The sequence below is a fragment of the Camelus ferus genome, chromosome 27, assembly GCF_009834535.1.
Source record: "Camelus ferus isolate YT-003-E chromosome 27, BCGSAC_Cfer_1.0, whole genome shotgun sequence".
Lineage (NCBI taxonomy): Eukaryota > Metazoa > Chordata > Mammalia > Artiodactyla > Camelidae > Camelus > Camelus ferus.
The window spans coordinates 5,248,050-5,275,646 of record NC_045722.1 but is presented as its reverse complement, the minus strand read 5'-3'; the positions used below and the strand labels follow the sequence as shown (position 1 = coordinate 5,275,646).

The following is a 27,597-nucleotide window of genomic DNA, read 5'->3' as shown; positions in this document are numbered from 1 at the left end:
AAATTTATAAAGCGGAAACCAAAACCTCTGTTAGAAGTGTAGAACGGTAACACTGAGGATCTCCTAGAAACAGGGACACAAAGATGAAGAGATGTGACAAAGGAGGGAGAAGATAAGGAAGTTAGGGTCCCTCCGAGAAACACATGTGGTTAGTTGGGGTTCCAGAAAGAGAGAACAGAAAACAGAGGTCAGGAAATCATAAAGGAGAAAATCAAAAACTTTTCTGGAGCTGAAGAACATGAACTTCCAGCTTGAAAGGGCGGCCCCTCACCAGGGCCCAGCAGGGCGAGTTCTCAGAACCCTGAGGGGAAGGGAAGGTCCGACCAGCCTCCAGAAAGAAAACTCGGGGAGCACACCCGGAACCGTGTCAGAGCAGCCCTGGGCGCTCCACACCAGCCCTGCAAGCAACGCTGCAGGACGGCTTTAAGGCAGGGCCCGCTTTTAAAGTCTGCGAAGAAAGATCTCCACCTGGAATTCGACGCCCAGTCAGACTGTCAGTCAAGATTGGGGCAGAAGGAAGAGTTTTCAGACATGCAAGGTCCCAAGGCATGTACTTCCCACACACCTTTTCTGGGAGCCATTGGAGGACATGTTCCACCGAAATGAAAGCGTCAACCAAGAAGGGAAGCAAGAGATCCAACCCAAGGGAGGTGAAGGGAACCCCGAACAATGGAGGGGGCCATCCCAGCATGCCTGCCCCACAGTAGGCGTCTAAACAAATCAAATTGGAGCAGGTCAGAGGCTTGGGGAGAGACTTCCTCAAGAAGATGAAATTGATAGAGTACTTTACGTGTTTATGTTGACCAAAGATTTATCCAAATGGGGGAGAGCTGGGAATTGAATAAGTGATAAATATTAAAAAAAAAAAAAAACTTAATCCCTCCTACCCCTCCAATTCCACAAGAAACAGACAGTTATGAACTCCAGGGAAAACAGAGCTGTCAAGAAAGGAACAGTAATCAGCGTATTCTAAACGGCTTGGCTGGGAAGCTCAGCAAACCAAAAATGTGGTGAGTGGGGTGGAAGCTGTGGGATGGTAGTCAAATGAAGCTAAATCCTCAGCTTCTATAGTAAAAGTCACCAGGCAATGCCTGAAATGAAACCAAGGAACAGCCCTAGACGCCAGTTATTTAGAAGTAGGGAAGTAAACACACAAATAATCCACCAGAAAAGTTGAAAGAGCTTGCTCCAGAGGAGTGGCAAGTGGCCCGGGGGTTGGGAAGAGGACCGCAGGGTTCAGGACAGAGCAACACAATGGCTTCACCCACCGCCAGTGGGGCCACCTCTGGCCCTGAACACCCCATCCTCTGCCCTAACCTGTGAATGTTCACTGTCCCTGCACCCCAGGCACCAGCACCCCAGCCTCCTGGCCAGCTCCTGCCGCCACCCTTGCTGGGTCTCAGTACCTGCCCACCCCCACCCCCCTCAAAGGGGCAGACAGGGAAGCCCTCAGCTTCCTCTTCCTCCTCCTCTTCTCCGTGGTTGGGGGCTTCCTGGGGGTGGGGGGTCTGCCCGAGCCAGCAGTCCACTGAGCTTTTCTTTCTACTTCTCATTTAACAAATAGTTATTGAGCGCCTCCTCTGTCCCAGGCATCAGGGCTGTGAACAAGGCAGCAGCAAATTAAGCAAATAAAGCAATAAATACAAATTGTGGGGAGAGCCATGAAGGAAGAGAACGAGGTCTGTGGAAGGAGAACTCTGATTTCTGCATGAAGACACTGAGGGGCAGGCTGAGATGGTGACAGGGATATGAGTGCCCTGGCTGGAAGGAGGGGGGAAAGGAATAGGTGGTGGGGAGGGTGGAGCATGAGAGTCCCTACCACCACCCCACCTCCAGCACTGTCTCGTCTCCCCTCCTTTGCTCCTCACCCATCACACCAGCCACGACCAGGGCCAGGCTTGTCAGAGGACAGCAGGAGGGAGAAATCCATGGCCCAGCCTTTTAATGGAAATTGATGCCCACCTCACCAGGGTGATCTACACCCTCGATTCATTCCTCACTCAGGTCAGATGAGGCACCGTAGCCGAGAGGGGAGGGCAGGGCAGCAGCGTGTGGGCACAGGATCCCTCTGCCTGAGCCCTCTCTCTGCCTGCTGTAGCCCCGTCATTGCAGGTGTTTTCCTGCCCTGTCTTCCTCCATCAACTCTGCTTTCATTCAAGCCTCCCCTGCTCAAGATCCTTCCATGGTTCCCACTGTTCTCAGGGACAAGTTATGAGCTCTGGCATGCAGTGTCAGCTGCAGCCAGACCCAGGCCAAGCTCAGGGCTGTGGAGCTGAACCAGGGGCTGATAACCACCTAGCACCATCTTGGCAGGAATAGAGGAGGCAGTTCATGGCAGGGCAGACCCCAGAGTGGGAAGCCCCCGCCAGCTGCCACAAAGTCAGCAAAGGCCCCCAGAGGGACCATGCTGAAGCCAGCCTTGGGATGAGCAGAAATCCATCAGGAGCTCCAGGAGAGGGAGAAAACCCCACGTGGCCCATTCCCACCTCCAGGCCTTTGCTCTTGCTAAGCCACTTGCCTAAGGGCCCTCCCTTCTCCTGCCCAGTGAGCCCACTTCAGGTCCCCCTGAGGTTGGTCTCACAAGCAGCCTTCCATGACCTGTCTTCCTCCATGACTTGGGATTCCCTCCTTCCTCCCTCAGCACACAGCAGGAGTTCCAGGAGATCTGTTGACCAACAGAGTGGCCAGGGTCAGCAAGGGGTCAGGGAGGATACATGCCCATGGGAAGAATCTCCCCCTACCCTGCTATACCCCAGGCTGGGCTGGGCAATGTCAGAGCCAACCAAGGATGGAGGGAGGGGGACTGCCACGGAGACAGAACAAGGGAAGAGAGCCAGCCCCTCAGCCCGTCACCCACCCCTAGTGGACAGCAGCCACACCTGACAATGCTGGCAGCTGTCATCCACTGCCACCTCCTCCACCTCCTCCACCCTACACCATGAGCAGAGATGGTCTCTGGGAAGAGGGCCCGGGGAGGGCCTGAAATAGCCACCATCATCCAGCACCTCCTACGTGCCAGGCACTTCACACAAGACCTGCCTTCCCTTATACGCTCAGTCAGTGCTAAATGTGCAACATACATGAGCTTGTTTAATTCTTAGACCCTGATCTGCCCCATTTTCCATGTGGAGAAATTGAGGCCCAGAGAGGTTTAGTAACTTGTCCACAGTCACATCATGGCTAGGATCTGCAGTCAAATATGTCGACCTGGGGAGCTTAGTTCTTCCCAGTGGTCTTCTGAGATGGGGGTCACTGGGATGGGGGAACATACGATTTGGAGCCTGCATCCCAGAAGCAAATAAGCCTTGATGCTCCCAGCTGGAGTAGGGGTGCCCAGACGGGCAGATCATTTCTGCCATCTATCACTCCTCACAGATGAGGAAGAGGATCAGAGAGAGGATGAGGCCAAATAGAGTTGGGAAGACAGCATCACAGCCCTGCGAGAGGAGCAATCTCCCTTCTTGAGTTGGGCCAGGAACTCAGAAGTTTCCTCCCAACCTCTTGACATTTGAGGACCCTGGACCTCCTAAAGGCCTGTGATTCTAAAATCTCATGCTTATAGGAATTTTACACCTGCCACCATTTTTGAGCATCGACTAATGTACGACATCATACAGCATTATATTTACACCTTCCACCACAGCAGGAGATAGATTCTAAGGTGCTTTTCTCTTAGGGAAGGGGGACCTGCCCAAGGCCTCCAGTGATGAGAGGTAGGCTGGGTCTGACTTCGGTGTACTGACTGGAGCCGCTGTGCAGTCAGCCCACAGCTCACGGGGCCTCACACGTCACGCTGTCCCTGGTGGTGGGATGAAGTGGAGGGGAGGGGTCTGCAACAGATCCCTCTGATCTAGGAAACCAAGGGTCTGGGAGCCATGATTTCTCAGCCAGAGGACTCTGCACAGAGAGTTCTCAGAGTGTAGAAAGAAGCCCCCACCCTGGCCCTACCCTGGCCCTACCCTCCAAGACAAGCGCTCCCAGTGTTGATGGAGCTCCCTGAGGAGGAGCAGGTGGGTGGCCTCAAGGCCCCCAGAAGCTTGGCCAGGAGCCTGGAGTAGGGCCCGAGAGGTGCAGGAAGCTGGCAGGGGCCCCAGAAGCCACTGCCACCTTCTGCCTACACGTGAACAGGTACCGGGCCCATTCCACCGATGTCGTAACTTGGGAAGGAAGACTGTGCGCTCAGCTCCGCGTCCTGATCACAGGGTACATTCTCCCGTCCCAGCTCTGGCCCTGAAAAGCCATGGGGGTTGGGCAGGCCACCTGCCCTCTCTGGCCTTGAGTTTCTCTGTGTTCAGTAGATTCATCCCCCTCTAGCCAGGCTCCAGGGTCTGAGGCTAGAATCCTCAGAGTGGGCCCTCCTCTGATTCAGAGGCCACTGGAAAGACAGGACACCCACCTGCACTGTGGACTCTGCCCCCAGGCCTGCAGAGAACACCACTCAAGCAGCACCCTCCACGCAGAAAGGGGAGCCCTGCAGCCCTTCCCCTAAATCAGTGTGACCACAGGTGCTCTGGGGCCGGGACTGAGCAGTAGCCAGGAGACACTACCAGCTTCTCTAACCTGCGCACCCTGTCCCTGTCCCTGTCCCGGGGAGTCACCTGGGTGGACAGTCCACCTTTGGCTGGACTCCCACACCCTCTGAGTCAGGCAGCAAGACAGAGTAGTCAGAGTATGGAGTTAGGCGTCAGACAGCCCAGGTTCAAAGGTCACCCACCAACCTCTAAAATTCCAAAGCATTTTGGGGCAAGTCTTTTAACCTCTCTTGAACTCCACTTCCTCATCAATAAATGGAGCCTGTAAGCACACCCCTGAAAGGAGAGGACAAGGGTGAGCAGGCAAACCAGTGAGACTGAAGCTGGGACCTGCCCAGGCCTGCCTGAGCAGTCGGCCTGCCCCCAGGTCCTGCCAACATAAGACCTCAGCTTCCCCTTTCACTGCCCTAAAGCATCGGAAAAAAAGATGAGGGGGAAATCTGTAGTTTAAAATAAAGTGGAATTTGCCTTTCATTAAAATGAAGTTTGTCACCTCTATCATAAATTGTCCTTCTCAGCTGCAGAAAAAGGTCCATTAACACATTTTTTTTCCTTCTCCAAATGAGACAAGAGTGGGTAGGTTTAAAAATCCCTGTGGACAGTAAAAAAGCCAGAAAAGCCCTCTCCCCCACCACCTCCAGCTGCCCCCCAGAAGCCAAAAAATCACTGTAATTATCTGTCTGGGAGCAGGCTCAGGGAGAAAGCCTCAGTGTGGTTGGTTAAGGTGCTAATTAGCAGGAACCAGCTTCCAATATGGGGGTTGGGGACCGGGAAGGTGGGCTTCAATCTCTTCCCCCCACCACCATCCCCCAACCTTCTACTCACTCAGTCTCACCTGGTTCGTGGGCATTTGCTCTCAGAGCCCAGGTTCCTGCAATAGCCCTCTCCCTTTAAAGCCTCAGTGTCCACACCTGAGCTATGGACACTGGCCCCTGTGACCACTTAGGACCCACAGAGCCCTGGATACCATGTCCCTGGGAGGCTTTGGCACAGGCAGAACAACAGAGCGTGGAGTGGGGAAAGGGTTGCCTGGAGCGCTGAGCACTTCCAATTCCGATATTAAAACAAAGGTGGCCTATATTTAATGAGCACCTATGATGTGCAGGTTTTGACTGAATGGACTCTTAACCTTGGTACGAGAGCCCCACAAGGTCATCCCTCCCAATGTCCTTTACAGATGAGGAGGTTAGTCACAGCGATGTTGAGTGACAGCTAGTAGGTAAGATCTGAACAGAGGCAGGCCAAACTGCACCCCACCACTGCCCACGCACTGGAAGCCCACGCACCCCAGCCTGACTCCACACAGGAAGGAACGCGTGATTCTCCAGCCCTCCACATGTTCCAGCACAAACGGCCCTATGAGACGGGAGCTACTGCTGTACAGTGATACTCAGAGGTAAAGGCACTCGCTTGGGGTCACACAGACCAGGAGAATGAGGATTTTAAGGAAATGGGCCTCTGCCCTCACTTCACAGCCCTGGAAACTCACCCAGGGCTGGGCAGCCCCACAGAAGCCCTGTCCAGAGCAGAGCACTCCTCCAACGCCCTCGCTCCAGGAACCAGCCTGAGGAGCAGCTGTCCTCCCCGGGCTCAGAGACCCCATCCGTCTCGTCTCCTCCGTGGTCTCCAGACCCCCCCACCCCCGCCTTAAATCCCTGGAGCATCGCTCGGGCTCCTGCCAGCCTCACAAACAGGACCCCTCCCCAGTCCCACACCTCCACGGCTCCAGGGGAATCACTGAGTCATGAGTTCTGGGAGGGCTCCCAACCCCTCCTGAGCTCCGACCACCAGCTTCCCAAATGCAGAGCCCAGCCCACCCTGCCGCCCTCCTCGGCTGCTCCCAAGGCCCCTGACTCCTGCCCTACCTGACCCCCTCAGGGCTGCAGGCCAGCCCATGCCCTCTCTGGGGACAATGTGCAAGGGGAGCTGGAGGCCACGGTGGGGACAGTCTAGGGGGTGGTAAGAGTGCAGGGAGAGTGCCTCAATTCCCCAGAAAGTTTTTTTGGCTCCTCAAGTGAGCAGGGGAGTGTGGGCCTTCACTCACATGAATCGACGGCTGTGCCTGACGGGTCTTTATCCCCTGCCCGATGCCCACTGTCCCCATCCAAGCCCCCAGCCCCTTGCCCACCTCACCCAGGGCCCGCTGCCCCTCAAGCACCTTCCAGTTTAGATTCCACGGCAGAATCAAGAAGCTAGCTGCCCCCACCCAATTCCATTCACTCCCACGGACGCCAGAGGTTGTGGGGCGTCCTGTGGCAGCCCTGCTCCAACCCCCCTCGCCCAGTGTGCACGCACAGACACACACACACCCATACACAAGGTCCCGGGTGCCTGCCCCAAGCAGAGCATGGGCGCCCACCACACACACAGTCTATCTGCCACCCAGTTCATGCCGCTGGTATCAGTAATGAAAGCAGCAGACCAACAGGACACCAGGCTGATTGCCACTCAGTGGCGGCAGATGAAAGGAAGCTTCCTGACCCTGGGCTGAGCCCTGACCCTGGTCACAGGGATCACCGATGGGTGCTCCTGGGATTCTAGCTTCCCTCTTTACCAGGGTCCAACTGTCTGCAGAGGAAGGTCACCAAGATAGGCTGGAGTCAGTGCCCAGCATGAGGCCCTAAGGTTCTTCTTCAGAAGCTCCCAGCCCACAGCCTTAGCGTTCCTTGTTCCTGCCCAGAGAGGCCAAGGCCTCCAGCTAAAGTCACACAGCAAGCCAGGGTCAAGCTGGCACCAGAACTCGGTTCTCCCATCTCCTGAACCTGGGACATGGATGCAATGCACATTGTGAGAGGGACAGAGCCACAGGCCCAATGCTCATGTCAAGGGCCATCTTATCTCTTAGAATTCAGGATGACAGTGCCTTGGGCCTAGAAGGATAAGCCCCAAATCCACTCCTTTCTCCATCAGGAATTCCCTCTCCAGTCTACTTGGCCATGGCCATTGAACCCCTGCTTACATACTTTTGATGAGAGCAAGCTCACCACCACCAAAGCAGCCTGTCCATCTGAGGCTCTAACTGGGATCCCACTCCCCAGACCTGGCTCTGCCCCAGGAAGTTGGTACTCACTGCAGGTCAGGGTTTGGGGAAAGGGCTCTGGGTCCTCAGGGATTTCTGGACAGTAAGTGCAACTCCCGAGCCTGCCATTTTCCAAGTCCCAGTCCCTCCTTGCCTCCCACATCCTGTTAGTGTCCCTCTGGGCCTAGGTGGGGCCCAGGCTGGAGCACCGACTGACTGGGTGGCTGAAGGCTAGCTCCTCACTCTCTCTGAAATGCGACCACTTAGGTAAAGCCCTGACCCCAAAGGCTCTGGCAGCACGGGCCCACCACACTGAGCCCCAGCACGACGAGCCTCCCCGGTCATCTCCTCCTTCACACCAGACCCACTGCTCCTTATGACACAGCCCCTGCCTGAGCCAAGGCTCTCTAGCACTCCGCCCTGGGTCTGTGCCTCTCTGGACCTAGAACAACATTGTATGGGTGGGTATCCTGAGTGCCCATTCTAAAGAGTTAGGGAAGGCCCCTAACTCCAAAAATATCTCCCTACCAGCTTGGCCTGTCTCTGAGGTTGGCCCTGAGCCAGAGGCCAGAGGCGAGAGGGTCTTCCCCAAACCCTGGCCAGCAGCTGATACCCCACTGTCCTCCCAGATACCCAGTTCAAAGCCCCCATCCCTCCATCAGCATCCCCACCATGCCCCCATTAGCACAGCCGGCTGTCCCCGAGCCCCAGGCTTGGTGAGTTACAGCCCATCCCTCCCTCCCAATGTCCTCGCCACCGCCACCAGGGGCCCATATTATGGCATGCACATCTGTCAGCCTGGGGCGCCGCTGCCACCACTGTTTCCAGGGAAACATACTCTGTTTATGACATTATCAAAAATTCTGGCCCCTTCCTCCCCCTCCCAACCTCTAGCCCTGCCTCTGTTTTTGGGGACGAAGATTTGGGCTGTAACTATCACCACATGTCTTCCCTGCAGATTCTAATGGGGCCTGAATACATTGCCGCTGCAGAAGACACCACAGCCGCAAACATGCAGCCACCGTACGCTAATGGGTGCGTTTAGGCTTCATCTGGCTGCCCTGACCACCCTCCCTGCCACGCCAGGGGCCACTGGAGAGTCCCCAGACCCGCCATCCCCATGCACCCGCCCTCCCCATGCACCCACTACTGCCCTATAAGCCCTAAGATGGAATCTGCTCACAGTAGAGGTGGGCTGGGGAATGGGTCACTAGCTCAGGGCTTTTGCAGGAAGGAGGGTAGGGAGCTGACCCTGACTAAGCCTCCCACTTGGGAGCCCCAATATTAACAGGCCCTTTTCACATGAGCCACCAATAAGCAGCTGGTGTTAAGAGGAGAAAACTGAGCCTCTAAGATCACACAGGTGGTCTGTGAGGGGGATCTGGTCTGTTCTGGAGTTGAACACAGAACCAGGGACTGCAAAGCTCCATCTCCCACAGTCCTGGGTCCCCAAGGCCTGAAGGCTAAGAGCTCACATGTTCTAAGCATTTTACATGTTTACATGTAATAATTTAAGCCTCATAATGACCCCATAAGACCAGCACTATTAGCATATCCATTTTACAGACAGGACACTGATGCAAAGCCAAGGCCACACGGCTTGCAGGTAGAAGAGCCAGGATGCAAAGCCAGGCAGGCTCGCCCCAGAGCCCAGCTCTTAAGGGCTCTGCTCACAGCAGCCTTCTAGGCTGGCCAGGTGAGGTGTTCCCACCACCTCAGGAAGACTCAGCCCCTTCCTTGAGCCCACCCCACAGAGATGGCCCTCGTCCCTGAGACAGCACCGGAGGAGAGAAGCCCAGGTGCTGGGCCTGACACACTGCATGGGTTCACCCAACCTTCCCCAACTTCCAGTCTTAATCACAGGGGGATTCTGAGGAGCAAATGTTCAAGATTTACTCAACTATCAAGGGCCAGGCAAGTGGTACATGGCGGGATGATGATGATGATTGTCACTGCTATCATCAGGGTGGTTTGACCCATCACTGTGGGCATTCTGACCTCATGCCCCTCAGAAGGGCACACACTCCCTCTCTCCGCGGCCCTGGACACTGACAGCGCTTCACTAACCCTCTCTCCAAACCTGTTATACAACTGTATTAGTTTCTTAGGGCTGCTGTCACAAATTACCACAAACTCGGGGATTTAAACCAACAGAAATTTATTCTCTCATAGTTCAGAGGCCAAAACTCCAAAACTGGTCTCACTGGGCCAAAATCAAGCTGTCAGCAGGGCTGGTTCCCGCTGGAGGCTTTAGGGAATAATCCGTTCCTGGCCTCTCCCAGCTTCTGGTGGATGCCGGCATTCCTTGGCTTATGGCCACATCACTCCAGTCTCTGCCAGTGTGGTCACACGGCCTTCTCCTCTCTGTAGTCAAATCTCCCTCTGCCTCCCCCTTATAAGGACACTAGTGATTGCATTTGGAGCCTATCCAGACAATCCAGAATAATCTCCCCATCTCAAAATCCTTAATTTAATCACATCTGCAAAGACTTTTTCCATATAAGGAAAGTTATTTCATATGTTTTAGGGACCAGGACATGGACATCTTTGGAAGCCATTATTTAGCCTAGCACAGCCACCAACTACCAACACAACACCCCTCCTGGACAACTAACAGGTACATCAAACTTCACACAATCACAGCGGAGGGCCTTGTTTTACTCCAGGCCGGATCCTGTCTGTGTCAGGTACTTGAACTCCCATCTGCCCACCTGTCGAGGCCAAAAACCGTGGAGTCAACATTTAACTCCTCCCTTTCTCTCCCCGCGACGGCTGATCCACCATCAGCAAGTCTCTCTGGTTTTATCTTCAAAATCTATCCAGAGTCTGACCACTTCTCGCCACCCCTACAGCCACCACTTGATCCAAGCCACCATCTCTCCCTCATGGATTATTGTAACAGCCTCCTCCCTGGGCACCTGCCTCCACAGTGTCCTCAACAGAGCAGTCAGAGGGACCCAAGTCACAGATGTCACTCTGTTGAAACCCCACAGTGGATCCCATCCCACTCAGTGCGGAAGTCAAAGTGCTTACAATAGTCTGCAAGTTCTGGCCCCATTTGCTCTCTGACAGCAATTCCATCCCTCTCTCACTCCTTCCCCTTTCTCCTGCCACTCAGGCTCCTCCCTGATCCTCAACAAGCCAGGCATGCTCCCTCCTGTGGGCCCCTGTCCCCTCAGCCTTGAATGCTCTTCCCAGCTATCCATGTGGCTCCCTCACCTTCTTCATGAAGGTCTTTATCTAGAAGTCACCTTCTCAGTGGGGTACCCCTATCCCTGACATTTCCTTTTATCCTCTTCCCTGACATCTTTTTCTCCTTGACATTGACTATCTAACACAATACAATATTTTGCTTACTCATCTTGTTTAATGTCTGTCTCCTCTGCTAGATTGTAAGTTCCATGATGACAGCCTCCTAGGTCCAAAAAAGTGCCTGGACAAGTAGGTGCTCAGTAAATACTCAGTCACTCCACAGGCAATTACAGAGCCAGGCACTGAGGAGGTATCAGAACCTAGCAGTGAACCAGACACAGCCCCTGACAAGGACCATCTAGGGTATCAAACACAGTGACAGGGAAGCACAGAGTGCCACGGGAGTTCAGAGGAGGGAGAGACAAACTCAGCCCAGGGAGTTGCAGAAGACTGGACTTGGGAGGGCTTTGCAGGATAAGTAGGAGTTCACTGGCTGGATAAGGGGACAACTTTATACTTGGCAAGAGGACCAGCAGGTACAAAAACAAGAACAAAATAATAAGACCTGTACTTGAGACAAAGGAGAAGGCAGGAAGTGAGCCTAAGGGGTCAAGCAAGGGCCAGTTCTGAAGGGCCTTAAAGAGCAGGCCAAGGGAGTTGAACTCTTCCCTGTGAGCAATAGTGGGCCACTGAAGGGAAGGATGTGGCGGGTGTGGATGTCTGGAGGCTCCCCTGCCTCACGTGACCAACAAGCACCCTAGATGTGGGCCGAGATCAGGGCATAGGGCCCACGTGACAGGTACTAGGGGAAGAAGCGAGAAATTCCCTCATATTGTGACCTCAGCCAGGAAGCAGCTCGCGACACAGGGAGCCCCAGCATGCCCAGGGCTGCGCTGGGAGGACACCTCAGGGAAAAGTAAAGCCAACAGTTTACAACAAACGCTAGAGTGTGCGGCTTCAGTGCAGCCAGGGGACAGGAGAGAGGGATGGCAGTGTGGGCTGAATTGTGTCCCCCAGAGCTCATGTGTTGGAGCCCTAAACCCCCACATGACTGTATTTGGAGTGAGGAAATAATTAAGGTTAGATGAGGTCACAGAGTGAAGCCTTAATCCAGTAAGATTAGTGCTCTTATATGAAGAGACACCAGAAATACGTCCCTCTCAGGACCCCGCTGCCTCCCGCCAGCTATGAGAGCACACGAAGAGAAGGCAGTCGTTGCAAGCTAGGAAGAGAGCTCTCACCAGAGCCCGACCATGCAACGAATTACTGTTGTTTCAGCCACCCAGTCTGTGTTATGGCCACCCAGTATTTTTTTAACAGCAGTCAAGCAGACTAAGACAAACAGCAAAGTCAAGGAGAGCTTCCTGGAGGAGACAAGGTTTGGGGCCATCCTAGGGCCTGAAAACAGGTCAGATCCTGGCTGGCTGGACCTGTGGTCACACAGTGGACTCCAGCCAAGGCCCATCCTTCGTCTGGCCTGCAAAGCCTCAGCAGTTTCTTTGGGGTTTAGTTTCTGTGCTGAGGAGCACAGAGATAGTTGCAGGATTGGTGAAACTTTGCCTGGTCCTCTAAAGTATAGCCAGACCCCCCAAGACAGAGGTAGCAGGCTGGAATGTTATGGTTCCTCAGCACCGGATCCCCACTTCCCCATTCTGCCACCATGAAAGGTAACACAGCCTGGCCCGAGACAATCAGGAGTCAATGTGCAAGGGCCTCCCCCTAGCCCAGGCTCCCACCCCTAAGGGTGCTGCCTGGAAGTAGGGACCTGCGCCGGGCTCTGAATGACAGAAATGATCAGGATATATGCAGAGAGAGAGAAGGTCTATAAATAAATATACATTTTTATAAGACATGTTTAATTAAAGTGGATTAAAATTAACTTGCTTTAAAAAAAATTAGAAGTGCCCTAGAGGATTTCAGAAGCAGGGCAAGAGTCCCTGAATCCAGAGGCTTCATGGAAGGGCCCAGGAGTGCGATAAGGGTGGCACCTATTCCCTGCACGTGGTGTCCTGGGAAGGAGGTGGCTCACATTTACACAGCACTCTGTACACTGCAAGGTGCGGTCCCTGGGATGGCAGGCACATTCAGCCCCAGTTTACTAGGGGAAACTAAAGCCCAGAAAGGGCAGTGACTTGCCCAAAGTCACACAGCACACCTGTGGCAGGGCTCAGTGGGAAGCCACTGGTCATTTCTGGAAACCCTGGACATTAGGTTCACACTCAGCACTCCAAAAGCCCCTTACCCCCTGTATGCGGTCCCAGCCTGAGCTGCTGCCCGCCAAGATCCTCCCATCTGCAGGGCGGGGACTCTTGCTCTGTGACAGTCTGGCTCCTCCAAGGTCTGGCATGAGGACAGCAGAGGGAAGCAGCCGGGGGTCGGGTACAGGAGGCAGAAAGGGAGAGGACCCGAAATCAACAAGCGTTCCAGAATTTTAAGCAGTTTTTGGAGGAAAACGAGGAGCAGGTTCAGCTGTAGCAATTTGCTCCAGGGGAAAATTATGTTCCCGTGCTCTATTATACAGAACAGAAGGAACATTTGGTGGGTTGAATACTTGTTAATTTATTTCTCTGTTTGTTAATGGGCCCAACACAAGCGCATGCTCGTACACACACACACACGCACACACACATGCACACGCACACGCACACGCGCACGCACACACACACACACACACACGCAGACACCAGGCGTCAGCAGGAGATGGCGCCGGGCTCCCCGAGTGTTCCTGCCAACTTCCTATCAAGTCATCACTCAGGTTCTTACTCCCTCCTCTCAATGCCGGGGGTCTAGAGGAAGGCGGTGTGCAGTTCCGGGACAGCCCTTCAGTTTCCTTATCTGAAAAAATGGACTTGGCAATGAGATGACCTGATGTCTAAGGGCAAAGCCTTTGACCTTGGAACGAGTGTCACGAGACACAAGAAGTCATTTTGAGTGTGTCTACAGACACACAGGAGATCCCGACACTGCCTGGGGCAATGATGCTCCACTGGATGGCTCCTTGGCACCTCACACCTAGCAAGTCCAAATGAGGACTGTCACGCTTCCTTCTGGCCCAGAATCCCAGCTCAGAAAACAGTGCCACTCAGGCCAGGCTGACCTCCCCTGACCCAGACTCTCGGCCCTCCCGCCCCACGGCCCATCTCCAGCATCTCCCCCATCCATCCATTTCTCCCCATCCTGAGGCCACCCCTGGCCATGACCCCACAGCTCACCACCAGACCCAGCACCCACCTCCCTACCAGGCTCCCTGCTTTCCCTGCCACTGGCTCGAATCCATTCTCTCCCCATGGTGGCCAGAACAGAATGTGAAAAGCACAAATCAGATCCTGTCACTCTCTGGCTTAGTGCTCTCCAGAGCTCCCCCTCCCTCGCCCCTGCCACCCCTCTGAATAAATCCAGTTCCTGGTAGGGCCTCCGAGGCCCCCATTTGCTCCCTCCTCTCCTCCCTCTCTCCCTCCTTCTGCATCCACCAGCATGCTGTCTTCCTCCTGGTCTTCAAACACACCCAGCTCCTTCCCATCTCCAGGCCTTAGTCTTGCTGTTCAGCCACCCGGGACGCCGTTTCTTCTCAGATTCGAGGTCACCTTTTCAGAAAGTCCTGTCCAGACTCCTCCCCTTCCAAAGCCGCTCAGCCCATCCCAGTCACTCCGTTTCATGGCCCTGTTTACTTCCCTCCAAAATTCAGTACAGTCTGAATTATTTGAGGTTTGGCTCACTGCCACTCCCACAAGAATGGAAACCACCCGAGGGCAGGTGGAATGTGAGTAACTTCTAAGTGCTGTACCCATAGAGCCTAGAAGAGAACCTGGCCCTTAGGAGATATTTCATAAACACTTGATGAATGAATGAATGGAGTGAGTGAGTGAATGAATGAAAGAAAAGACAGATCAGCTCTAGACCAGAGGGGCTGGTGAGAAGGGGGCCAGGGCTCCCTGTCCCCAGTGTCTTCTGCCCCAGCCTCTGAAAGGTCTCAGCGCCTGTTCAACTAAGGAAAGGGAACAGGTGGGGTGAGGTCTGTGGAGCAGCATCTATGACCTGGAACCTTTTCTCTAAACAATTTCAAGAAGCAGTTCCAGATCTGAGACTCAGGTCTGAGTCCTGGCCCCGCCACTCTTTGCAACTTACTTGACCTCTCCGAGCCTCAGTTTCCTCACCTGCATATTGGGGGGAAATAACAGGACCCATCTCCCAGGACTGTTCTGTGGGTGAATGAGATCGTGCTCTCAAAAATATGAGACAACGGTGATGATAGAAAGATTCCCACCTTTCTATCCATTTACAGATGAGGAAGCCGGAAAGGTTGTGGATTTACCTGGGTCCCAAGGTCGGAAAGTGGAGAGCTAGGACCAGATGCAGGCTTGTCTGACTCAGAAGCCAGGGCTCTTGCCCCTGTACTGGTCAGTCCTTGGCTGGGAGTGGGGAATGGAGCACAGGAGGCCTGTCTCTGACATTTGTACCTCGGTGGTCGTGTTCCTTTATTTTCCCCTTTCCCCAGGTTCAGCACAAAGACACTTCAGGAGGTTGGGAGTGCCGGCCAAGGAGCACAGCACTGCTCCCACATCCCTATGCCTGAGGCAAGGGAGCTGGGGAGGAGGCAGTCGCCCAAGCCCCGGACAGGTAAACTGAGGCAGGCAGAGAGCGAGTCTGTGTGGAGAGTCCCCGGGATGGTCTGAGGTGGGGGAATGTGCAGGCCCGAGACTCGGGAAGTCTGCAGGGAAGGAGGAATGCCACTTATCAAGCACAGCCCCCGAACCACCCGGCCAAGGGCACGGAGCAGGGGAGGGCAGCAGGACTCTGAAGACCCTGGAGTGTGGACTCTAAGGTCAGATTCTGGGCCCACCAACTCCCACTCAGAATGGCTTCTGGGGCTGGAAGGTCATCACTGAAGGTCCAGAGGCCTAAAGGTAAGGCCGCCCTAGCAGAGACTCCGCTCAGGGCCAGCTAACGTGAGGCAGCTGTCAGGACTCAAGGTGCCTTCGCTTGCAGCTCGTGCACATTAAGAATTATTCCTCTTGGGAGCAAACAATTTGTTACAATATCCATTGCTCGCTTTTCCCAGCTGGATGCCCTCCCATACATCCTAGATTAATCCCAGAAGTCACTCCATTCATTTAGGACATGCCTGAGTGTACCTTCTCTTTTATTAGGGAAATTTTTCACTGTTTTGAAGCACACATAGGTTTTAATTTGGGGCTGAGATTTTAAAGCCTCTTTCAGTGGCTAAGACACATGAGTAGGCTTGTGGCTGGAAAGATTCTCTCTGTCCTCAAAACTGGAAGGGCCTGGCAGGGGCCACCGGACCCTCTAGAGGAGGGGATACACAGTACCTCCTCTCCAAGGAGCCAGGGACTGCAGACCTCAGTGCTGTGTGGCATTGGGGCACACCTTCAACGTCTCTGAGCATACCAAGGAAGGCAAAGTCTAGGAAGACCGATTATTTGGGTGTCCCTCTACAGAGTTCACCCAGGGAAGTCTGGGAGGTCATCACCTCTAAAACCCAGTCTTTGGGAGTAGCGTGGGACCAATGAAAAGGCTAGAAGTTTGGAGTTCAGAGGAGCCTCTCTGAGCCTAGCTTCCAGTTTCTTAGAATGAGCTAAGTGCTGCCCCATCTCTGGGCTGTTGTGCAAGCCCCAGTTCAGAGCAAGCCTGACTCAGGGCCTGGCACATGGTGGCTGCTTGATAAGAGTGAGTCTGCTGGTCCTCCCAACCCAGTACAGACCCCTCCCACTTCTCTTGGTCTCTTCACCCTCGAGAAGCCAGATTCCCTGCTTCCTTAATTCCAGCTTAAGGCTGCCCTTAGGCTGACCCCACCTCCAGCAAGAGCATCTCCACAGGCCCAACCTGCCAGTCCAGGTAGCTGCCACCAACCTCCTCTCAGGCCCTGTACGAGGCCTTCATACCTCCCACCCGAGGCCCCAGGGTCTGAGGAGTCCTATCTGTCCACACACCCTACAGTGAACCCCTGTCCTCCACCACAGGCCCCATGCCAGGCTCTGTGCTGGGATCCAGGTTATATGCCCTCTGCCCTAAATCAGGAGATGGTTGTCCCACTCCCAACTCCTAATCCCCGACCCCCACCAGGGCTCCAGGGCTGGGACCTCTTTGGACTCTGATTGCAACCCCTTCCCACACCCCACCCCCTGACTATGCCCCATCCCCTCCCCCAGATCCTCCTGAACACTAAGGTCCAGCCTCCTCCAGGAAGCCTTCCCTGACTTCTCCAGCCCTTATCTCCTTCCCTTTCCTGGACTCCCAGCATTTCTCCTCAATCTCTCTAACTTCACATTGCTACCCAAAAGCAAAAATAGTCACCTACTCATTCTGTGGCCACTGAGCCCAGTACCACTTGGTAGTCAGGAAGGATGGACTCATTAAATGATTCAAGGAGAAGGACTCCCACTGATGTGAATAGGTATCATTATGCCCACTGTGCCAATGCAGAAACTGAGGTTAGGAGAAGTGAAGCACTTGCCCAAACCCCGGGGCTGGGATGTGAACCAACCCCACCAAATGATGCTGTTAAGACAGAGTCCACAAATCCACATTCCACAGACATGACCCGCCAGCCCTGCAGTTCACACACACTACCCCGTGTGACCCCCACCACCTCAGCCCCACTGCTTTCTAGGCCCCCCAGGAGGAAACTGGGGTCCAGAGAGGCGGGGTCACTTCTCAAGGCCACACAAACAGTTAAATGGCAGGACTAGAGCTTGAATCCAAAGTCTCTCATTCCCAACCTGGTCAGACCCTCCCTCACAGGGTCTGTAGACCCAGCCTGCCCTCCCCTCTCCCAGGCTGCTGGATGGCCCCCTCCCGGTCCCCAACCAGCACATCACCCGCTCCCAATTATCGGTCCAACCCAGGACTCCAGGGAGAACCTGCACGGTCGGATGACCTTTCAGAGGGGCCGGGCTCTCACAGTTCTGGGTATTTACACAGGCAGCCTCGCTGCAGTGGCTTCCAGAAAGTAGGACATTCCAGGGAGGGGGGCCAGGAAGGCAGGTGTGGGCCAAAAACACTCCCGCCACCCACCACACCGCCTGGACAGCGGAGCCACCCTCGGCACGGTCTCCTCAAATGACCTTGGAAACTGCAGCGGGGGGACCCTGTGCGGCCAGGGGCAAAGGCCCGGGCTGCCCACTGAGGGGAGGGCCTTGGCCAATGTCCCCTCCAGCTCCTCTTTGCTCAGTGACCTGGAAGGCCTCGGGGCAGATGGGAAGAGAAGCCCCTTAAAAGGAGCAAGAACCCCTCTCTGCATCTAGGGGTCACCTCACTTCACCGAGCCTCTGCTTCCTTATCCATAAGTGGGGTTCAGGTAGTAGCGGCCTCCACATTCTAGACACTCAAGTAAACTAGGCGGGCTTACCCCAGCAGCATCTAAGGATGCAGCTCTCCTGGGACACCTGGCAGACACTCAGCCCCAAGCAGGACAGATCTGATCTCCCAGAAAACCAGCCCAGTAGTGCTGAGTAGGGGCACCAAGCTGAAAGGCAGGTGGACACACCTACTAAACAGAGACAAAACTACACCCGGGATGTCACCAGGGAGCCTGGGGTCTCAGCAGCCAAGAGGATGCTGCCCCCTATCCAGACTGGCTGTTCCTGAGCACAAGGTCAGGCCATGCCCACAATTAGGGGCTGTCACCTACACAGCGCAACCTCCTCCCAACTCCATCCTGGCCTGAGTGGAAGAGCTGAGGGTCAGATGAGTGGAAAAAGGACCAAGGGTTCCCAGTAGAGGGCACCAGTATGTAGGGTTCAGTCTGGAGCCAGAGGGGCTTAAGGGCTGCAGAGGGCAGAAGTGGGGCTAGTCCTCCCCTCTTAACCCTCCCCATACCAATCCCCACCTCCACCGCTGAGCAGAAAGGAGCTGCAGCCCACCCCCGTCACACACAACCATCATTCTCAAGGCTGGGGGTGCCCACCTTCGGTGTCCCCCACATTCTTGTCTGCAGCTCAGACTCCACTACGTCTCTGTCCAACCCCAGCTCAAGGACTTTTATTATTCAGAAGAGCCTCTTGATTGAAAAGGCCTCTAAGGCATCTCACAAATAAGAATCCTTTAATTGGGAAGTTGTTAACTTCTCAAAGAGGAATTTTAATTTTGCTTCCCCAGCATCTCCTCTCCCGAAACCTATGAAACCTACGGGCTAAACACAAAGGCTAACAAGGCAAGCTCCCTGCGTACCCCTCCCCCAGCCACACAGCGCCCTCGGGGGCAGAGGCAGGAGTGGCAGCAGTGGCAGCTGCGCCCACCCCGATACGCACAGACCCCCGGACCCTCACCCGAGACTGCTCAAAGGCCTCAAACCTCTCCCTTTGGGCATACATGCTCCACACCCCTCACCCCCCACAAAAAGGGTGGCAAATGGTTGAGGGGTTAACAAGATGATAGGGCACTCAGACAGGGCAGGGGCCATGTCTGCCGGGTTCCCAGAACCCGACCCTCAATGCACAGCTCCCCAGAAAGCCCTCTGCTGCCCTCCATCACTGCGTCCTGTGGCTGATGACTTTAAATTATACTTATTGAGCATCTACTATGCGAGTAGGAAAAGAGAGCTCCCGGGGGGCCAACCATGGCCCCTGCCCCACATTGAGCTGACCCACTCATGGAGGCTTCAGGGAAGCAGGTTCAGATCAGTACCACAAGGAAGGACTTTTTCCACATCAAAGCGGCCTCCAGGGCCTAGGTTTCCCTGGAGAGAGTGAGGCCCCATTCCTGCAGTTATGCAAGTAAAGGTCAGAGGTCACACTCTCAGGGACACCTGCACTCCCCCAGTATGAGTCTGGGTTGGGCCAGCGGGTCTCAACCTGGCCAGTCACCAGAAATGACGGCAAGGCTTGTTAATCATCCAGATTCCTAGGTTCCACCAGTGATTCCAGATCAGGAGGTCTTGGTAGACCCCTGAGGATGCTGACAACTCCTTCCTTTACATGCCCAGCCCCAGCCTCTGCCCTCAGCTGTAGCCTCACATATCCCTGGTAAGTGCAGCCTTTCCATGTGGATACTGACATCTTAAACGTACCACTTCCAAACAGGACTCTTCCTTTTCCTTCCAAACCCATCCCCAGCCCCCTTGAGCTCAGCTCAGTCAAAGGCACCACCACCCACCAGTTCCCAGGCTCTGACCTCTCACAGCCCACAGTCCATCCTTTGGTCTTCTACACTCAGCCACACCTCCCCACCCAGGCCCAGCCCACCAGCTCTCTGTGGACTGATGCTGGGGCCTCCTAGGGTCCTGCTTCTATGCCCCCTCCCCACCTCACTCCCCTCACCCCATAGTCTTTTCCTCATGAGGCAGTGAGAGGGAGCCTGTGGGCTATGAACAACTTCCACTCACACTCTCTAACAAGAGGCTCTGTAAGTCCATTTCCCAGCCCCTCTTCCCACCAGCTACTCCCAGCTCAGAGACTGTCCAAACAGCTGAGGGCTTGTTCCCTCTCCTCCAGTCTCTGCTCCAAGGGCAGCTCAGCCGAGAGGCTTTTTCCCAACCACCCTGCAGAGCGGGCTCCCCCTGCATGCTCGCTCCCCTTGTCCAGGGCACTTATTGCTCCCTAACCTTGTGCTATGAATTTACATCTCTGGTCATTTTCTGTCTACTCTATTAGAATATAAGCACAGTGAGGACAGCGACCGGGTCTGACTTACTCACCTGTGAATGCTGGGCACATAGAACAGTGCCTGACACATAGCAGGTGCTCGGTATGTATGTGTCAGATGAATGATGAATGAGCCACTGAATGAATGAATGACTTCAGTAAGCATTTGTGCAGTACCTGGTATATGCCACAAGGGAACAGAGGGGCAAATCAGGCTAGGTCTGTCCTGAGAGCCCCCAAAGTCTGTGGAGAGAAACAGATCCACATCCATGGGTAATCCCACCCAGCCAGTGAGCAGTGCTGGGGTGAACATTCATGTTCAAGGAGGGGAGGACTGGTAGGGGACCACCAGTTGGGCCTAGAGGTCAAGGAAGCTTCCTAGAAGAGACACCCAAACCCTCAGCCTCCCTCCCTGGCTCTTCAATGTCAGGGGCCACCCCTTCTCCAACCCAATTGAGGGGATGAAGGGAGGCCTATCTGACCAGCAGCACTGAGTCAGGAGTCAGTAAGTGTTCAGATCTGATGCATGCGTCCCTCCGGCAAGAAGACCTGGACAGGGCTCACCGGAGATACAGGGGTTTGATTTAACTGCCACTAATCTCACCAGGGAGCGAGAGGTCAAGGACTGTGGTATCTGGAACTCCCAGCCTCCCCTGCCCTTCCTCCACCTGGCCACCCTGCCCTGGGCCCTCCCTGCTCCCCTAAACCTTTTCTTCCCATCATTGCTCTACATACATCATTTTGTACATCCACGTCCTATTTATGATGACACACTAGGGGAACAATCAAACCCTACCACAGAGAATTGGTTAAACATGCTACAGCACACACAGGCTGGAACATTATGCTGCCAATAAAAATTACAGTACAGAAGAGTATTTAATGATGGGAAAATGATCTTGGTATAGAATTAAGTGCAAAAGGCAGGTTAGAAAACAATGAGTACAGTGTGATCCCAATTATGTCATAAATACCTATTTTGTAAAAGACTGACGGGTAAAATACCCAAGTGCTCACATTTCCCATAGAGAACATGCGGGCTTTTTTATAATCAGAAAAATAGAACATTTTAAATGTTCTACAGCCTTCAAGGCTCAGCTCAGGCATCCCTCCTCCAGGACCCTCCAGCCCCCCAGCTGAGAGAGCGACCCCGACTCCGTGTTAGTTGTTCCCCACCAACCCCGTCTCCCTGCCCACTGAGCTTCCTGGTGCCTTGTGCTGGCCCTGGGCAGCAGGGAGGCTGCTTCGGCCCCTGATGAGGGTGGGGGGAGGGCCCAGCCACCCACCACCCTGATGCCCCTGCCCCCAGCCCTCCCCTGGCCCCTGGCTGCCTTGCAGGTAACCCTGGCCCATCCTCTCTCCCCATCTCCCAGCAGCAATTACAGGTTAAACTGGAGGGACTAATTAGCTGCTCGTTCCACCCAGGACTGATTGCTCACGGGTATATTTTGATGGAGATAACTGGACTTCAAATCGAGGCGAGTGCCCAGGAAGGAAATCCAGCTATCTGCTCCCCCCAACCCCACAGCTTCCTGAATGGGAGGACTGTCATCTGAGCCTCAGGCATACCGCAACTGTCACCCAGTCCTTCAGGAGAAGGGCTTTGAGGCCCACTGCCCTGCTGAGCCACTAGGTCTCCTTCCTCTGAAACATGGGGCTAACCTTCCAGTCCCACCTGCTGCCCCAAGCCCCCACCCGGCATCCCTCTCATGGGTCAAGAACAGGGCACTTATTCACTGTCACAAGCAAGGCAAGCGAGGCAGCAATCCAGATCCCCTTCCTTCCCCTTCGACAGCCTCTTCGGGACTTGCTGTAGTTTCTCCACATTTCCCCACATGAGACAGAGTGGGAGGCCTGTCACCTCCCAAATTGTGGGTGTCCTGCTCCTCATGATACAGTCCAAGAGGCCATCTGCTCTGCTCATTCAGAGCCAAGGTCACCTGGCTGCCAGTGCTTGTCACACGCACCCACGCGGGGCTGAGCTTCATCCTGCCTTGAAGGTGTCTGAATCCGCACGTTTACTCTGGCTTGGAGCCCCATTAAATTTCACACGACGGAGCCAGTGCCAGCCTCTTGACAGTTTCTTGGCCCTTGACTGTCTCAGTCCACACATTTCCACTCCCTCCTGACCTGGAGTCATGCACACATTTGGTCAACAATGTGACAGAGCCAAGGACAGGGCCCTTCAGCTCCCCTTTAGAGACCTCCCACACCACCTGGGAACCCATTCGCCGGCGCGTCCGTGAAACCACGTCACTCAGAAGAGCGCCCCAGGCTCCTGAGCTGGCTGCCAGGGCCCAGGGCACAGCAAGGACTAGTGGGAGGTGGCGCTGCCAGATCAGACCTCCTGGCCTTGACTTCGTGCGGGGAAGGGGAGATGGGAACACCCCCAGAAAGACTGCCCCTCAGTGGCCTCCCTACAGCCTCTCCGCTGGGGACACCACATCTACCTCCCATGGCCCACGCCGCCCCCACTCTGCCCGGTGGCTCAGAGTGGCCTCTTACCGCAGGTCGAGCAGGCGTCTGGGGCATGCCACTGGGCTGGGGGTCAGCCTGGGCTTGACTGGTCTCCCTCCTTGCCGGTGGGCACAGGAGCCTCAGGGCCTGTGGGCGCAGGAGGCTGTGGGAAAAGGAGATGAGCTGTCAGCCAGGGTCGGGGAGCAGGGGCAGTTCTGGGAAGCAGTGGGGGTGGGGGGGCCATGCACGCAGTGGGTCTGATCTCAGCAGGCTGGGCCATAAACACTCATACATCTCACACATGCACACACACTTTCTCTCTCCTTGCTGACACACGTACCCTCACATGTGCTCTCACTCATCAGCACACTCATGCTAAAACACTCATACGTGCTGTCACATGCACACACACACTTACTCTCTGACACATTCACATATCACTCACACACTGACATTTACACACACGTGCTCTAACCCACTGACACACACTCACACACATGCCACCAGCCAGGGCAAGCGAGGTTCTGTGAATGGTGGGGTTTCTGGCAACAGAAAGGGGGCAGGGGTGTCTGAATAGGCACCCCCTACCCACTGGCTCTGTGACCTTGGGAAAGTCAAATTTCTGGGCCTCGCTTCCCTCATCCATAAAATGGGGACACTGTCCCTCCTGCCAGGACTGCTGGGAGGATAAAAGGAGAGAAGGAATGCATGGCCTGGGGCGCAGCGGGGCCCAGTCCCACTCCAGGAGGCAGGCCCAGGGCTGGGCCCTGAGAGTGGGTGCAGCAGAGTACCAGGGGTGCCTCTCCCTGAGCCTGAGACCCCCACCTCCCAGTTCCCAGATCCCCACGGCTCCCACCCCTCACCTCCTTCCCCAGCCAATCCTGGTATATTCCTCCACATGTTCTCCAAGGGCAATTGGGGTTCCAGTCTCCCCATCCTCCACGAGTAGGGGAAGACAATAGGGAGTCCTGTCCCCTTGGCAAGACCCCAAGACACAGGCCTGGCTGGAAGTCCCAGGAGGCAGATCGACTCCCAGCTCTCCCACTCTCAGGCTGTGTGGCCCTGGGCCAAGCTTTCCTCTCTGAGCCTCAGTTTCCTTAACCTCTCAGACCAAGATCCAAATCCCCCTCTCAGATAAAGACCCAAATCCCTTTCTGAGCTGTTGCCAAGAGGTTCCAATCCAATTAGTTTCTCAAAGTGTGGGGACACACATTACCGGAGGCGCACACGGGGATTCTAGGTGGTGCACAGACAGGCATTTTGATTTTCATAGGTGCATGTTTATTTTTCCATGTGTTAAAAAAAATGACAAGCATATTACAGCTGTGATCTCATGGATGTGGGGCTTGAGGAGTGCTCTGTGATCCACCTTCAAACTTGAGTCAACGCAAAGACAAGCATTAAGAAAGCATGAGTGCACGTGGCACCCAGAGGTGACTCTAATTGTGATGGGGAGAGGGAAATGCAGAAAGTCAGCATCTAAGTGGCCTGGCTCCCAGCAGCTGCTCCCTCTTCTTCCCTGAAAGGCCAGGCCAACCCCTCCTTTTTCTCTTAATTCCTCATATGGTACCACATAGCACAGGCCCAGGTCCCCAGGGGGACATACAAGGCCTTCCAGATGGGAAAGCTGGGGCTCAGAGGAGGCTGTAATAACGTAGGCCTCTGAGTCCTTCCCAAAGCCAACATTCCATCAAGTCTAAGATGCAAACGGTGGAATTTCTAGCTACGTGGTAGGTAAAGATGGAAGGACTCTCTGGAGGCAAGTCTTCTTGTTTCATGGACTGCAAACTTCTCCTCCAAGAAGGAGGCAGAGAAATGGGCCCCGAGCAGGTTCCACGGTCCACCTTGGCTTTCCCATCCTGATAACAGAGCCACGAGCAGTGAGGACCCAGCAAGAGAGGGCCTGCCTAGCCCCACAGTTCACAGCCCCAGTGTATGCCCCCTGCTGCCAGCAAGGTCCCAGGGATGCCCTGCCATGGCTGCTGATCCTGGAGGACAAAGGGGTAGCCAGAGTCTGGGCAGTTCCTCAGGACTGGGTCTTCCAAGCCAGGCCTATCCAGGCAGGGGTGCCCTGAGTGGCTGCCCAAGCTGGCTCCCTGTAGATTGGCACAAGCCAGCAAGGCCCAGGCCAACCCGGGCAGCCCTGTCTCAGGCAGACCTCCAGACCACCTGGCTGGCAGCCCTGAGCCCAGTTCCACCTGAGCTGGCACGGCAAGCCATCCCCACAGCACCGCTCCAAGCCCCCAGCTACCATGTTCCAAGATAATGAATGGGCCTCCCGCTCCCTTCTCCCCAAACCTTTCTAAAGCTCCCACTCTCCTCGGTGGCATCACAAGGAGTTGCTATGGAAATGGGACCACAGGCAGAGCATGACAATGATTTGGGGCAGAGGAGGAGACGCAGTGGGAGCTGGGAGCTCTCCTGGACACAAGGCCTGCCTGTAGCCGAGTCCAGAATGGACATGAAATCCTAGCAGCTGGCGCCACAGCCAAGGAGGGGTGAAGGAAACCGTAGCAGAGGTGGGAAGGCTTCCAACCTTCCCTCCTGGCTCCCCGACTCCTCCGTGGAGCCCAGGGAGCCCTGGGAATCAGATGCCTGTGTGTTCAGCAGAATTAACTCATGCCCTGGGGAATGTGAGGCTTCCATGGAAACAGCTACTTCAGGATGTGCCAGAGTGGGTTCAGTACTGTGGGGGGCTGGCACCCAGTAGGTGCTCAGAAAACACTGTGATCAAAGAGGATAGTACTGGCGTGTGTATATACCCGTGTGCACGTGTGTGTGTGTGTGTGTGTGTGTAAGACAGAGACAAGCGCCTGCTCTGGTCAACAGTCACAGAATCTCAAAGCTTGAAAGGTCCATGTCCATTGTACGGAAGGGAGACTGAGGCCCAGTGAGGGTCAGGGTCAACCCAGCAAGTCAGCCAAAAAATTAAGCCCAGAGCCCAGGTCTCCTCTTCCCAGACCTGAACCCTCTACCCTATACCCACGGGTTTTCTTTCTTTCATTCATTCATTCTACTGCTGGTAAGCACCTACTTTGTGCTTGGTGACGGGGATAAAAAGACATGAAGTACAATATGCCAGGAGCTCAGAGAGGAGACAGTCCACCACGGTCAGAGGGAGGATGCTGGGACAGAAGTGTAAGGGGCTGCAGGAGCCCAGGGAAGGTCACCTCAAAGATTTCAGTTATGTGCTTCTGGGCCATGTTTCAAAGAGACTTCCAGGTTTCCCCGACTTGTCTCCCAACTGCTCCCTCAGCCCAAGGCCTCCAGTGTGAGGCCCTCACCTCCAGGAGATCATGGGGCATGTTCCCCATTTGCAACCCCAGTTCCCAGAAATGAGGAACCATGAGAAAGTACCTTGCTACACATAAGCTCAAAGAAAGTGAGTGCCCTGGCTGCCCTCCTCCTTTCCCCTGGCTCAGCATCTTCCTGCATTGTTCATTCTTTCCTCTCTCATTCCTCCCTTCCTGGGCACCTCCCATGAGCCAGACATGGATGGCACTGGACTCGGGATGGGGCAGAGAACAAGTGAGCCCTAGTCATAGGCTGTCACCCTCGTGGAACTCAAGTCCCCACCTCTGGCAGCAGCACACAAATTCTCTCCCGCAGAGGTTTTTCTGGCGGAGGTAGTACTGAGGGGACAACACCTTCCAGAGCTTGGCCTGGAAGACCCAACAGCTCCACTGTACCCCACATGGGCCACGCCTCCCAGCAGCTGGTCCACATTCCCGGGACCAATTTTACACAGGTGGAAACAGACCCTGAGAGGTACCCAGGTGGACCCAAGGTTGCTGAGCACCGAGAAGGCAGGAAGGGGAAAGACCAGCGAGGGCAGGAGGGAGGGGCCAGGCCCAGGGCTGCGGACAGGGAGGGAGGAGCTGCCTGGGAAGGCTTCCTGCTGGAGGAGGGGTGAGGCTTAGCTCAGAGTCTTCCCTCAGGCTCCCAGCAAGACGTGAGCTTCTCTGAGAGAGAGAACTGGGCCAGGGGCTGTCCTGCCAGCCCATGTGACTTGGGGCTGGGCTGGAAGGTGAAGGGTGGATGAGGGGGGCATGTCCCTAACCGGCCACCATCCTGTCCCAACCCACTGAGTGCTGCCACGACTACCATCGCCCACCCCTAATTACTGCTGCTCAGTGGGGAACCAGCTGGGGATGAGAAAACAGTAGAGACACAAAAAGGAGAGGTAGAGCAACTGGGACCCCAAAGCTCAAGACAGAGAGATGAAATGAATAGGCAGATGGGACTATCACTGCCTCCCCAAGCCGGCGCTGCAGCTGCCAGGAGGAGCCCACAAACCAGGGCTTTGCAAAGATTTTTCAGAAATAAAATTTTTATTTGAAATGAAATCTTATACAGTGGGGGAAGCCGTCTAGCCAGACATTAAATCCAGAAGCCATAAGGTGAAAATTTGATAAATCCGACTACATAAACACATAAAAACATCTGTACAGCAAAAGACACTATAAACAAAGTTAAAAAGCAAGTGAGATGCTGGAAAAGAATATCACTAATATGCAAAGAGCCCCTACAAATCAATAAGAAAAAAAGACAAAAGAAGAGAAAAATTGGCAGTGAATTAGAAATCCACAGAGGGAAAACTAAATTGGCCAATAAACATATGAAAAGATGTTCTATCTCACTAGCAATCGGGGAAATGCAAATGAAAACAACACGATACCATTTTTTTGCCCATCAGACTGGGAAAAATTTAAATGATTGATAACAACCAGTGCTGGCAAGGATGTGGGTAAATGAACACTCATGGACCGTTGGAGGGAAGGGGAATTGGCTCAAAGTT

The 27,597-nt window shown here is 54.7% G+C and overlaps 1 protein-coding gene across 1 annotated transcript in view; it reads right to left on the bottom strand.

Annotated features, from left to right (window-relative positions):
- LOC116660156 overlaps nucleotides 1-27,597 on the bottom strand; it is a 112,217-nt gene that overhangs the window by 65,513 nt on the left and 19,107 nt on the right. The window contains exon 5 of the mRNA XM_032468855.1: nucleotides 22,848-22,962. Coding sequence (XP_032324746.1) covers nucleotides 22,848-22,962 — 115 coding nt within the window. The remainder of the gene's footprint in view (nucleotides 1-22,847; nucleotides 22,963-27,597) is intronic.